At 43.7% G+C, this 12,926-nt stretch overlaps 1 protein-coding gene and 1 long non-coding RNA gene across 3 annotated transcripts; one reads left to right on the plus strand and one right to left on the minus strand.

Moving 5' to 3' along the window:
- The first annotated feature begins 69 nt into the window (after positions 1 to 69).
- Positions 70 to 2,166, plus strand: LOC145655668 (uncharacterized). 2 transcript variants are annotated; one of them, XR_014121671.1, is made up of 3 exons: positions 70 to 136; positions 446 to 515; positions 592 to 2,166. It is a non-coding gene; the product is annotated as an uncharacterized LOC145655668 (long non-coding RNA). The 2 variants fall into 2 exon arrangements; XR_014121670.1 differs by having other exon boundaries at positions 446 to 2,166.
- A 1,352-nt stretch (positions 2,167 to 3,518) lies between these two features.
- On the minus strand, positions 3,519 to 10,765 carry LOC145655651 (homeodomain-interacting protein kinase 1-like). Its single transcript, XM_081709145.1, has 10 exons — positions 10,648 to 10,765; positions 7,245 to 7,660; positions 6,541 to 6,914; positions 5,758 to 5,881; positions 5,211 to 5,330; positions 4,989 to 5,090; positions 4,522 to 4,703; positions 4,128 to 4,358; positions 3,745 to 3,871; positions 3,519 to 3,617 (listed from the first exon to the last, which is right to left on the minus strand). Exons 1-10 carry the CDS (start codon positions 10,763 to 10,765, stop codon positions 3,519 to 3,521), a joined length of 1,893 nt encoding a protein of 630 aa, XP_081565271.1.
- Positions 10,766 to 12,926: the final 2,161 nt, after the last annotated feature.

A 12,926-nucleotide genomic window follows, 5' to 3' on the forward strand; every position in this document is an offset into this window, starting at 1 on the left:
CCACCCATTCCCATTTAGCTACAAAATGCTGACTGAATGGCTTTGTGGTTTGTCCTCAGTGGAGCAGCGGGAACCCAGGACAAACCGCAAGAAATGCAAAATGATAAACTGGGGGAAAACTCCAGTCCCCAGCCAGGTAGAGTTGTGCCATTTTCTTACAGTGGAGTGATAATACGGCTGTGTATAAGTATCTGCCATAATGACTAAGTTCTTTTAACCCATCAGTAGTAAATGAGAGAGGAGAAGGACAGGGAGCTAGAGGACAGCAAGTAAGCCTACCGGTGAGGAGAGAGAGAGACCAAAAAGAAGAGAGATACAGGCTGAGAGAGACACAGAGACAGAATGAGAGAGAATGAAAGAGGCCTGTTAATACAGAGATGGCGTTCGATCCGTGATGCGTTTTCAGTTAATCGTATGAAAAAAAAGATGTATTTGTTTGTTGCAGGAATGTGCACCCATTGGCACCTACAGACTCCAGGCGGTGGTTTCTCATTTAGGTGACAGCATGGACCATGGTGAGTAATCTGACATTATTTATACACGTGCAGTAGAAACTATTAAATGACTAAGGACCACCGACTACTCCGACAGGCCACTATATCAGTGACACAGCTGAGGGAGAAGGACAGAGCTGGTTGTCATTCAGTGACTTAAAAGTATCAAGAAGCACTGAGCCAGCCATCCTGAAGAGCAGGACAAAAACAGCCTACCTGATTTTCTACGTGCACAGGTAGAATCTCACCTTTCAGACTTGGGAATGTAGGTACCTCAGTCTAGGAGCACTCTAACAGAAACAAGTTTTACAAGCTTATATATGTAGGGAGTAAATTAGCCTTTACTGTGCCCTGGGACTGCAGGTCTCTTGTGCATGACAGGTGAGTGAGGCCTACTCCCAGCACCGGTTGGCAGGTGCTAACCTTCTTTCTCAGTCCTTTCACCCTTCCCTCTCTGTAAAATAATTAAAAAAAATTTAACCCATTAAAATGAGCCATTTTTTATTCTCCACAAAATAGTAAATGCCCCCTCTGGCGTTCTTGTTAAAACACTTTTTCCATATTTTTATGCCATAGATTTATAACATGAATAATACTATACTTGTCAAGTCAACATATTTAGATGAGGTGTCCTAGTGTCAGTTATTGTCTTCTAATCGCTATTGGAGATGTACAAGTCCCCATTCTTTATCCCCAACATTGTTCATACTAAAAGATTAATTTCTTTTCCAAGTAGCACATGGCAGTGATTAAACACCTATTTACATGGACGTCACTTCCATCGCCACATATGAGAACACTACCAGGGTGCTTCACTGACGGAGGAAGAGCTTCAGTCCTTTTTGAGAAATAACCAACTTGTATTTTAATTTGCAGATGTTAGGAGTGAACCAGCATCTGTCTATAGTTCTTTTAATTGTGAGCACACATATTTAAACCCTTGTTTTGTTGTTGTTTGTCAGTGTTTGACCCCATGTATGCTGCTTTGTTGTGTTTTAAGACTGCCTGTTATGTTCTAAGTAGTGTTAATGCTTAATGTTCTTCGTGTTTGGTTTTGTCTTGTTCTGTATGATAATAAACGTCTGTGGCATCTGAACCGCAGCTCATCTTTGCATCCGGCTTCACGTCACAGGAACACCGACCGTTGAAGGTTGCCTCGAGCCAAGGGAAAGAAGAAAAAGGGGAAGAAGCAGTGTAGCTGCTTCTACCCAACCCATGCAGGAGAATCCTCCATACTTGTGGGAACACTCCCTGTCATCACATCAGGGGAGAGTATCTCTGGAGGATTTTGGGGGGGCCCTGGTGGTGGTCCAGGATCAGATGCTGCAGAGTCCTGCCTACCTTCACTGGATTACCGGGACCCGTACGATTACGACTACCAATATCCAGGGTCAGACTCTGCAGGGTCCTACTATCCCCCCACGGACTACCAGGAGGATTACAGCAGGAATGAGGAGTATGTTGACGTCGGCCTCAGGTCAGACACCGAATCCGACCGCTCTGAGGATCCATCAGTGGAGGTGGAGGAGGCCCGCCATGAGGATCCTTCCTGTGGTTTATAGACCAGGTCAGAGGACTCTGAAAGCGACGAGCCTCCGATGTTAGTGCTTAATGTTCTTCGTGTTTGGTTTCATTTTGTTTTGTGTGTTAATAAACATCTGTCTCATGTGAACCACGGCTCGTCTTTGCATCCTGCCTTGTCTCCCACGTCACAGAACAGCAATTCATCTACACTTCTCACAGATAAAACTATCGCTAACGGCGAAGAATAAACATGTTGCAAAAAAGCAGTAAGAGCTAGTATGCAGAAACAGTGGTGTTAGCGCGAAACAGTTTCAAAAACAGGAGTCTCCTTATGAAGGAAGGAGGTCCTTATGAACCTCTGTATTTTGACAGCAAGTATTGACCATGTGCCATTAAAACCATGCCAGGTATGGTATTAATCCACAAAATAGCACATCAAATCTAATTATTTGGCTAGTACAGGGTTATGCAATATTCCCTCAACTCAGCAAAATGCAACAGCTTGAATTACTTAACTGATTAATAATAATAAAAAATCTTTCCGGACTATAAAAACATAGCTGACCCATTCGAAAGATTAAACATCCAGTGAGTGTGTAACCTGGCATGTTAAGGTAAAAGGCATCTCCGACTGGAATACATTTAAGCGGTTTCGGGCGCCATCTGGTGGCGACTTGGAGTCCTTATCACGCTCTCATTTCTTTTGTATGGCGGGACAAATGTTTTGTTATCCTACCTATCGAGCAGTCCTACCTAGATTTAATGCACTTATGTACATTAGCATTAGTCCAGGCTTCTGGTGTTTATTTTGGATGCATATATTATAATTAGGCTACTGTGGACATTTGTATTTTGTATAGCTACAGCACCTGTACTTCACACACGTGTAGTAATCGGATCTAGAAAGTTGCCAGCCCTATTAAAATATTAGGTTTATAGTATAATAGTTTCATTAAACAGACAAAGCGTTAATCACAATAATTTGCATGATGATTAATCTTGAACCAAAAATCTCGCCGGGAGCTGTAGTTCTCTTTCCAGACACACACCCAATAAAACTGTGCTTGATCATTTCTTATTGATAGCCACTGACTATAGGATCAATAGAATAGTACAACCAAATAACCTTTAATGTTTTGCTTTACTGTAATACAATTTAGAATTGCGATGTTACCCTTTTAAGAAGAACTGAACACATTGTGACAAGAGCAACTGGATGAAGCTTTATTGACATGCTGGTCAAGGACTCACATCCAATATGTTTAAAATACATTAATTGAGGCCAAGTGCAGCATAAAAAAATATTTTAACTTCACACAGAACCAAAACCATCAACATCAAAATATAAATGTATAAAAATATGGGTATTGTTAAAAAAAATGTTAAAAATGGGGCCTCCCACAGAAAGGCATGGCACAGTCAGCGACTTCAATTCAAAGTTTTTTATTCAAAGTAAAAAAAAACAAAAACAAAAAAACACTTGGGCAGGTTGGTGGCGCTCTACACGAACTTGGGCAGACGCTTGGGGCTGAGCGGGATGTATGTGGACATGTCGGAGTGCTGCGCCGTCACGCAGCTCATGACGTTCGCCCGCCGCAGCTGGGAGTTGGGGCCAAGGAAGGGAAGGAAGGGTTAAACAACAAGATGAGTGACAGCAAGGAAAGTGTTAGGAAGGATTTCATAATGGCTTTAAAAAGACGAGGCGAGGGCACCTGGTGGGCTGGACTTTGGTGTCATCTTCGTCCTCCGAGTCGCTGGAGATGATGATGACGCTCATAGCTGGGCTGGGCGTGTCAGAGATGATAATGGGCTCCGATGCGTCGCCCATGCCATGCACGGGGGAGGACACAGGTCTGGCACAGGGTCAGAGGAGCACGTCAACACTCTCAACACACACTGCACACTCGAGTGAACACACACAACCTATCACCAAAGTGTGATGGCACAGAGCCATCCAGCACTTGTTACAACAGTTGTACCCACTATGCAGACCCACACACTAGACCAGTAGGTCTCGAGTCCTGTTCTAGGGTTCCCTTGCACTGAATTAGTGTGGAGTTTTAGCGCTAATGCCAACCATTAAAAAGTGCAATAAGAAGCAGGGAGTACCTAGCCCGGCTCTCTGGTTGGCGATCTTTTGACCTCTTGAACCCGCCCTGCTGTGCCGGTTGTCCCACCTGGCTGTGCTGGGCGAGCCAGCTGCTGAAGGTGTCATTGAGGTTGGCAGCTGTGCTGGCCCCGCCCCCCGCCCCACCCCCACTGCCAAACAGGCTCTTGCTGCCATCACACCCTGTGCACTGCCGATTGCAGATCTCCATTTTCTGGAAGCAAGATTTCACACTGCAGCGAGAGAGAGAGAGAGAGAGAGAGAGAGAGAGAGAGAGAGAGACACGGGCGGGGGGCAAGTTACAGTACTACCATTTGGATTTGTAAATTAAGATGGTGTTCCTTAATTTTTTTTAAAAACTGTGACATGTAGATTGGAAGGCCTGGAACAACTCACTGGGCACTTTGAGGGAACTGGAGGAGGTGGCTCATGGTGACAAACGGGTGCTTCAGGGCCTTCATCGGCGTGATCCGTTTGTCAGCGTCCAGCGTGAGCATCTTGTTCAGCAGGTCGATGAACTCCCGCCGGTCTGCCTTCTCCGCCGAGACGTCTGCGCCTTCCAGACTGGTCGTATTGACCTGCGCGAGAGACCCAGGGGTGAGTCATATTAAACACCAGCAGAGGGCACCGATCCACCTAAGACGCAGCAAGTTCTGCAGCAAGTTACTATGCATTGCTCTGCCTTTCATAGACGCCGTTCTCCAGAGCGATTCATGTGCGTTCCTCATTATAACGGCACGAACGCTCGACCTTTGAGCTAGCACCTTGCTCAACCTGCTCTACAACGTGAGCCGTGGAAGCCGTTTCTCACGTTCTTCAAATTCACATCACAACAGTAAAGCAATGCGTACAGTTATGTGCACAAAAGCCAAAATAACCTGCATCATGTCGTCAAGACAGGTGAAAATGTACTTCCGTGTCTCTTTGGACTTGATGCCATGCTCTGCCTCATGCTCTGAAGGCGTCTGGAGAAAGGAAAGAAAAAAAATCAACCATTCAGCTCCACCATAAAGTTACATGACATCATTAAGTTACATCCCTTATGAAACAAACACATGGTATTTGGCATTGAAAGACTGGCAAACCTTGAGTCTCCACAGGGGGCAGCTGGAGTCAGGGCTCCTGTGGAAATAGTAGTTGCTCTTGGTCCCTGCGCTCAGCAGGTACTCTGCTGGTAGGCCCTGCGTCTGGGAGATGTAACGGATCTGCAGAGACACCACACGGCAAGAGGATTACGACTTTATTTTGTGTTCATCCTTCCATTTTCAAAATGCATGTATAAAAAAAAAAAGAAAAGAAAAACAGGCCATAGAAACTCTTATTTATATTATTCCTAAAAATAAGCTAGCCAAAGCAGTAGCTAAAAGCTCAAACCATACATTCACTCTCTTCCTTGCTAGCCATTATGGACTCCCTAACAAACTGCATAGTTAGAAGAACGGCCATTTCCATTAGCAACACTACGCCACTCTTTTCACAAACAAGATTTACGTCTTCATCACACAGTGAGAAAAGTGTGAAAAGAAAGTGAAAGAACCGACCCCAAATCAGCGAAATTCTACAGAGCTCCGTGAATCCAAGCCCAAGATGCGTGAAAAAGACTAGGCACAGCTCAAAGGCCCGTGTGCTTACCTGATCATATTCAGAGGCTCCCGGATACAGGGGGGAGCCCAGAAACAGCTCGGCGATGACACAGCCCAGCGACCACATATCCACGGCCTCGCAGAAAGGGAGACCCAGGATGATCTCAGGTGACCTAGACCAAAAACACAGATATCGCCATCATGAAATCAGTCTCGGCTGATTCCGTAGTTTGTGGTGATTCGGCGGCAATTGCTTTAACACAAACGGTGCTGAATTCATTCATGAAAATGTAAAAGGTTTAAATAGTATTTTGTTGATGAGTCCAGGTTTTTTTTTCCCCCCTACACACCACTTTACATTACACACCCACTATTCTAACATGGAACTATATGCAAAAATGCACTGACACTACAATGATGTTCTGTTTTCCATTAAGTAAATACAGAGTATCAATGCAGTTAAACACTGTTACTCGGTAAACAACACGGTTAATTAACGGTATAGCTACAATGCAACAGCAGTTTTGTACAGACATGACCAATACTAATATTACCAAAGCCTGCAACTCGGAGCATCTTAACTAATCTCAGACATTGAAGAGGGTTCATCAGGTATTTTGCTAAATAACAGCACTCACATGAATCACTAAAATTAAACCACTTATAAATCAAATATGAATCAGTCGTGCTCCAGTTAACTGTAATGCTTATCACGATTTTAATGTGTAGCAGGGTCATCGCAACTGCCAAAATGTGCAGCTCTACTCTAAAGCACACTCGAGTGCAACAAGTGCACACTTATTTCTAACACGCCTCAGCACGTGTCCCTCACCGGTAGTATCTGGTCTGCAGGTAGCTGGAGCACACGGCCTCGGAGACGTGGCTAGCCGAGCCGAAGTCGATGACTTTGACCCTGTACGGCTGCCTGACGGGGTCCACCAGCATGATGTTTTCGGGCTTGAGGTCGGTGTGGATCAGGCCCAGGCTCTTCAGCTTCATGAGCGCTTTGGCGACCTGCTGCAGCACGGGCCGGACGCACTTCAACAGAAGCGGGCTGAACATGCTGTCCTTCAGGAAGTCGTAGAGGCTCTGCCCCAGCATCTCGAACACCAGGCACATGTGCTTCTTGTGCTGGAAGCACTCATACGCACGCACGAAGTTGAACTCGTCTGCGTTCTCCCTGCTCAGCCGTCTCAGGATGCTCACCTGAGGAGGAGCAAATGAGGAAAGACAGATTTAATTTTTCTGCACTTTTTTTTTTAATACACATCCAAACAGGTATGGCTTATGCAATTGTAGCTAAGCCTTCTTTTTATAGTAAGCTTCAAGCTGTCGATGTGTTATCTGAACTAGTTCCTACTGATGCTTTGAAAATTAGAACTAGTGTGCTGATACCAAACACAAGTGTTTTTGTGCTACCCTGGCTGTATACAGATTCCACAGTGTGAGTTAGCACATCTGATACCAACAAACAGAATCGGGGCTACAGCTGATTCCATATCAAAAGCTCCAAAAAAGCAGGCAAAACTTTCCCACCTCGATCTGACCCTGTCGAGCAAAGAATGGATGGTTTTTCAGGATCTTGATGGCAACCATTTCATTGGTGTCCTTCTTGGAGCATTTGGCCACCTGGCCAAAACTTCCACAACCAAGGTAGTGCAGAACCTCGTAGCTGTTGGAGGCAGAGCAGAGGATTTCATTCTGCACCAGCTGGTATTCGCAATCACTTATCGATTTGCTGCTATCTGCGGTACAACCGGAGTACGCAATGGACTGGGTGGAAGAGGTGGTTGTTCCGCTCCTGGCCACGCGCTTGGACAACGAAGGGGTGTAGAGATCCTCCAGGATCTGTACGCTGTCGCTGCTGTGTTCCCCTTCTCTCTTCCTCTTCAGGCTGCACCGCTTCTGACGGGCGTCTTCTCCCCGCTGGCTGGACGACGACGCAGCCTTGTCTGAGGCTCCAGAGGGGGAAAAGACCAGGGCAGGTAAGCCATCGGTTGAACTGAACCCTGGATCCGAGGGCCAGGGCGTCCCCGGCCGAATCCGAGGACCAGGACTCCGCAGGTAGTAATTGCTCTCGAATTTTACTTTCTTGGCGATCCCACTGGAGGAATCTGAAGGGGAAGAGAATATTCCTTTAGGGAAAGATGAAAACAGGGCCACTAACCAAAGGAATGCTATGCAGATCTAGTTAGGGGCTATATTCAAAATTAAAACTAAAACAGCAGATTTAAAAAAAAACAACAACAACAACAACAACACGATCTATGATTTAGCTAACGCTAGCTAGCTAACGCTAACGCTAACCGCTAGTTAACTTCATAACTTACCCTCAGTGTTGATTATTTTCCCACCTTTAACCTTACGGAAAGAAGGCTCAAGAAAACCGAACGGATATAATTCATGATCATCCATGTTGTTCTGTGGTTCTTAATTTAAAGAATTGAAATTATTAGCACGCTATATCGACCGGAGTGAGAAGATTTCCACCAAATATCAATTCGCTACTCTACGGACTCTTCGTTCCATGGCAACAAGGTGACATGGACAGGTGTAACGTCATAAAATGGAATTTCAAGTGCACGTATTGAACCTCGCCAGTAGACAAGATAAAAGCTCACATTTATTTTACTCTTTGTCCAGACATAATCAAAACTAGTGTCTGCTTGTCCGCCTGCTGCACCTACGGGCCCAAACTGGCAGACTCATATAAATCACTTGATAGCATCGAATATTAAGTACTACATTTATCAACATAACATTTCTTAGGACTAATACATGTACCTGCTTACCGATTTCAGCCGTCTACATGCATCCGTTCTCCAGAATCCCACGCTAAATATTTCGTGCTTTTCTGGTAAATTTCCACAACAATCGTGCCTGTCATTTTAAATGGCATTTTAAAACATGCTTCCAGTATAAGATAACTTCAGATTTTGTCAAAGAAAATTCAATTACATAAAAAGTGGGGTGGGTGACTATTATTTACTTCATATGTTTCCTGGGCAAGTGGCGTGAAAGGCAGCTGTTTCAACAAATGGAGGAGGTGTAGATGAAAACGTAGACCCTTCACTTGTCTTATTTAGTTCTCCTTTTAACCGTTTAAAGGTCCGCGTGCTGTCAATCAGCTTCCCATTTATTTGACGCTGTTTGGCGAAACTCATGCAGCCATAAGAATGATTTGAACGCCAATACTTTTGGACATCATGGAAAGGAAGAGGCTTATTTGAGCTGAAGTTTATGTGGAGTTGTTTGGGAGCTTCTAGCATGGACTAGCTACAATGTATAAAGTATACTATTTCTTTACAGTATTATGGTATAGATTCTGTGGATTCCATATATACATTAAATGTAAAATGTTGCCCAGTTATGTCAGAAATAGCAAACAAAAACCACAGGCTCCAAGTTACTGAAAGAGAAGTATTAAATGAGGTCCTGGTAGAGCATACGTGCAGGTTTGTCAGACATGTTCATGAGGAGTTTAACTGAAGCAAAATCCTCATCACACACCCAAGGAGTCAAAGCCTGCAAAATCCCCAAGTAGCAAGACTGCATCCAGGTAGCACTTGCTGATGGAAAGCAAAAAATAGTGCTGTATCCTGCTCTGTGCCTCATCCACTGTACCAGTCTCTTAGTATTGGACTTAGTGTGGTTAATCAATCTTTGACTGTGCTGATTACATTTATGTCATTTAGCTGACACTTTTATTCAAAGCGACAATTATGACTGAGTACGATTTGAGCAATTGAGGGTTAAGGGTTTTGCGCGGGGGCCCAACAGTGGCAACGTGGCAGTGAACCAGCAATCTTCCGAGAACAAGTCAAGTACCTTAACCGCTGAACTACCACTGCCTGTGTTTATATATTGTACTATTTAAAGATTTTGCAGTTACTTGGATTTTGTCAATATAGCAACATGCCCTCAGTCCAGCAGAACAGGAAATCTGAAACCTGATAAATTACCTGTTTCAATTTTTGTTTTCTATTTTAAACACACACAATCCCAAAAAGATTTCTCTGTAGTAATACAGTTCACTACTATAGTTATAGAATTAGCTCCAATTAGCCCATAATATCCCTTTAAATTAAGCCAAAATTCAAAGTCTGAGGTGAAGATCCTATAAAGGTTACATAAGAGCTTGATGTTACATGTGTTTTGAACAAATACTGCCACTAAGTGCCAAAGAACTATTTTTTATAGTTACACCTCCCATGGAATTCAAAATACAACAATCAACTTGTTAAACACATTAATCACACATTGCATTTGAGATACATTTAATACAGTTTGTTAGTCTGTTTGTAAAAAACACTATTTTTAAAAAAAAATGAAGGCATTAAAACAAACAATAAGCCCAGAAACTACAATAATCAAGTTCAATAATCGAGCTGATGTTCAATGTCCGAATCCCTCATGTCTCTCCGTGTTCCTCTTCCTCTCACAGGTAAGGATACAGGCTTTCCTCTGGCCGAGCGAGTAGGCCACGGGCCAATGGTAGGGCTGGTCAGGGAGCTGGTGACGAAGGGAGCTGCTTCCTGATCTATCGTGAGATGACATCACAGACTGCTGGACCTGTAGGAGGAGCCAAAACAAAAAAAAGGGCACCAAGATATCGATAGGTATGTCAATATTCCCAGGCCCCAGCTAAACTACTGCCCAACATTGGAAACCTATTATAGCGTGTAATTATTATGAACCTATTATAGCGTCTAGATTCCACTATTACTGCCTCGTAGTAGCAGGGCTCTGCTGTACTATAAATGTGTTTCTGTCTTCTACTAAAAGTCTCTTTTGGCAGTGTAATTTATTTTGGTCAAATGGCTGCATGACCGTTTTCAAAACAAATTTATAGAGGTGTTGGTGAGGTGATCCTTCCTGAGTTCCCCGGCCAGCAGAGCATGAATGACCTGAGTGGGCGAGCAGCTCTGCACCATGGCACCGAGTGCAAGGTCCTTGTCCTCCCTGATGAAGAGGTTGCTTTCGCCCGCCTTGTGCGGCAGCATGCAGGCAACCAACTCCGCCTTGGCGTCCATGGCCCTCCACAGGTCGGTGGACATGTGCGCCAGTGTTGTCATGGAAGCACGCGACACCATGGAGCTCAGATTCTTCAACTGAGACAGTGGACATGGGGCTCAGGTGTTCAGGCACTCCATGGGGATGTGCCTGTTTAAACACGCCTATCGGACTCATCCGATATGTGGCAGATTTACTTGGTGTGTCAGAGAAGGAAAAGCATCAGTTTGTACTACCTACCATGTTTAAGGACAAGATATTCCTCGCTAGAACATTCCAAATTGACTCTTCATCAGGTTAGAACCATTTTGGTCACAAAACAGAGCAATTCCAGCTCGGACAGCAAAATGCGAAGCTCCTTTTTGGGCCATTGTTTATATGATTTGATTAGAGAATCTTTTGTCCCTGAGAGGGCCCCTCTGGACCACAGTCAGGCACACATCGTGGAGCTTGGGAAGCAGGATGTCAGTGTGGTTCTGGGCCAGAGACTGCACCAGAGTCAAGCTCCCCTTCTTCTTCTCCCTAAAACAGCGTTAGAACACGGTGTACATACCTGGTGTTATGATATCGGTAATGCTAAACAGGTTTCATTAATAAAATCAACTTTTAAAAACACAGAAACAAATGTATTCGCTGTCAGGGTGACCCTCACTAATTTTTATATTTATTTTTCTAAAGCATGCCATTTGTGTATTTTTAGGTATGCTCTGTAATTATAGCTCTTTGCCACCTGCCTGAAGTGGGGCCGCTCTTCTCTGACAGCAGCCTGTGGGCCGCGGATCCTTCGCTCTCTCTGGGGCTCATCCAGTGGTGGGAAATGGCTCACAGAGGAAGCATCTGCCTCAGAGTGGGAGCTACTCTGGCTTTTCCTCAGGAGATCAAATCAAAAATCAAAATCAAAAGTTATTTATATAGCGCTTTTTAGAACAGATGTCACAAAGCACCTTTACAAATGTCCAAGTCCAAGCCACCAGTGAGCAAGCTAAGGCTGACATTGGCAAGAAAAAACCCCACTAGAGCATGAGGAAGAAACCTTGAGAGGAACTAAAACTAAATGGTGGGCCCATCCTCCTCTGGCCGACAACAGTCACCACAATAATAACAATTTAAAGAGAAAAATATAATTATAAAATGAAAAAACAAGTAAAGTGTCTTGGTACAAGTAAAGAACCTGCACCTTTCGATCTAAGCAGACATGGTGGTTTATAATGAACTAAGAGTTCTCTAAGGAACTGTGGGGCAAGACCATTCAATGCTTTGTAGGTAATTAGAAGTATTTTATAATCAATATGAAATTTTATTGGGAGCCAATGTAAAGTATCTTAGATAGCCGTGATGGATTCAGATTTTGTCGTTCTAGTGAGCACTCTGCCTGCTGCATTTTGAACTAGCTGGAGCTTGTTTAACCACTTAGTAGTACAGCCTAATAGTAGGGCATTACAATAGTCCAATCTTGAAGTAATAAATGCATGGACTATCTTTTCTGCATCATGTGAGGAGAGCATGTTTCTAATCTTAGAAATGTTCCTAAGGTGGAGAAAGGCCTTCCTAGAAATATTATTTACATGAGCTTCGAACGAGAGACTGGGATCCATGATACCTCCAAGATCTTTATCTGTTAGGGAAGATGTGACTGTGATTTCACTGAGGTTCATTGAGTAATTAGAGGATCTAGCTGTCTCTGTGTCTAATAGAAGCGCCTCTGTTTTGTCAGGATTAAGTGAGAGAAAGTTTCTCAACATCCTTTATGCATTCGGTTCTGATTCAGATATGCGCTTAGCTGCTGAACTACAGCTTTTTCTAGGATCTTGGAAATAAATGGTAGGTTTGAGATCGGTCTGTAGTTTGACAGCTGACATGGGTTGAGGTTAGATTTTTTGAGAAGTGGTCTGATTACTTCAAATTTGAATGATTTAGTAACGTAGCCAATATTTAAGGATTAGTTTATTAAATTTAGTAAAGGTTCAATTACTTCAGGTAGAATTTCTTTAAGAAAGTGTGTGGGCAGTGAATCTAGTAAACACTGGAGGACTTTGAGCGTGACATCAGATATGCAATTTCTGGCTCTTGGATAGGTGTAAAGGATTCAAAAGTCATTTTTGGCTTGGTTGTTCTTGGTTGTACCTAAGTAGTTGCCCGATGTCATATTAATGCTCTTAACGTTATCTCTAATGTGCTTTATTTTCTCATTGTAGAAATTCATGA

Source organism: Electrophorus electricus, unplaced genomic scaffold, assembly GCF_041902795.1.
Source record: "Electrophorus electricus isolate QZ-2024a unplaced genomic scaffold, ASM4190279v1 Scaffold31, whole genome shotgun sequence".
Classification (NCBI taxonomy): domain Eukaryota; kingdom Metazoa; phylum Chordata; class Actinopteri; order Gymnotiformes; family Gymnotidae; genus Electrophorus; species Electrophorus electricus.

Coding starts and splice junctions, on each gene's coding strand:
- LOC145655651 (XM_081709145.1), bottom strand. CDS start 10,765: ATGTCCACCGACCTGTGGAGGGCCATGGACGCCAAGGCGGAGTTGGTT. Junction 6,915..7,244: donor CTCGACAGGGTCAGATCGAG/GTGGGAAAGTTT, acceptor GCTCCTCCTCAG/GTGAGCATCCTGAGACGGCT. Junction 5,091..5,210: donor GCCCCCTGTGGAGACTCAAG/GTTTGCCAGTCT, acceptor TCCTTTCTCCAG/ACGCCTTCAGAGCATGAGGC.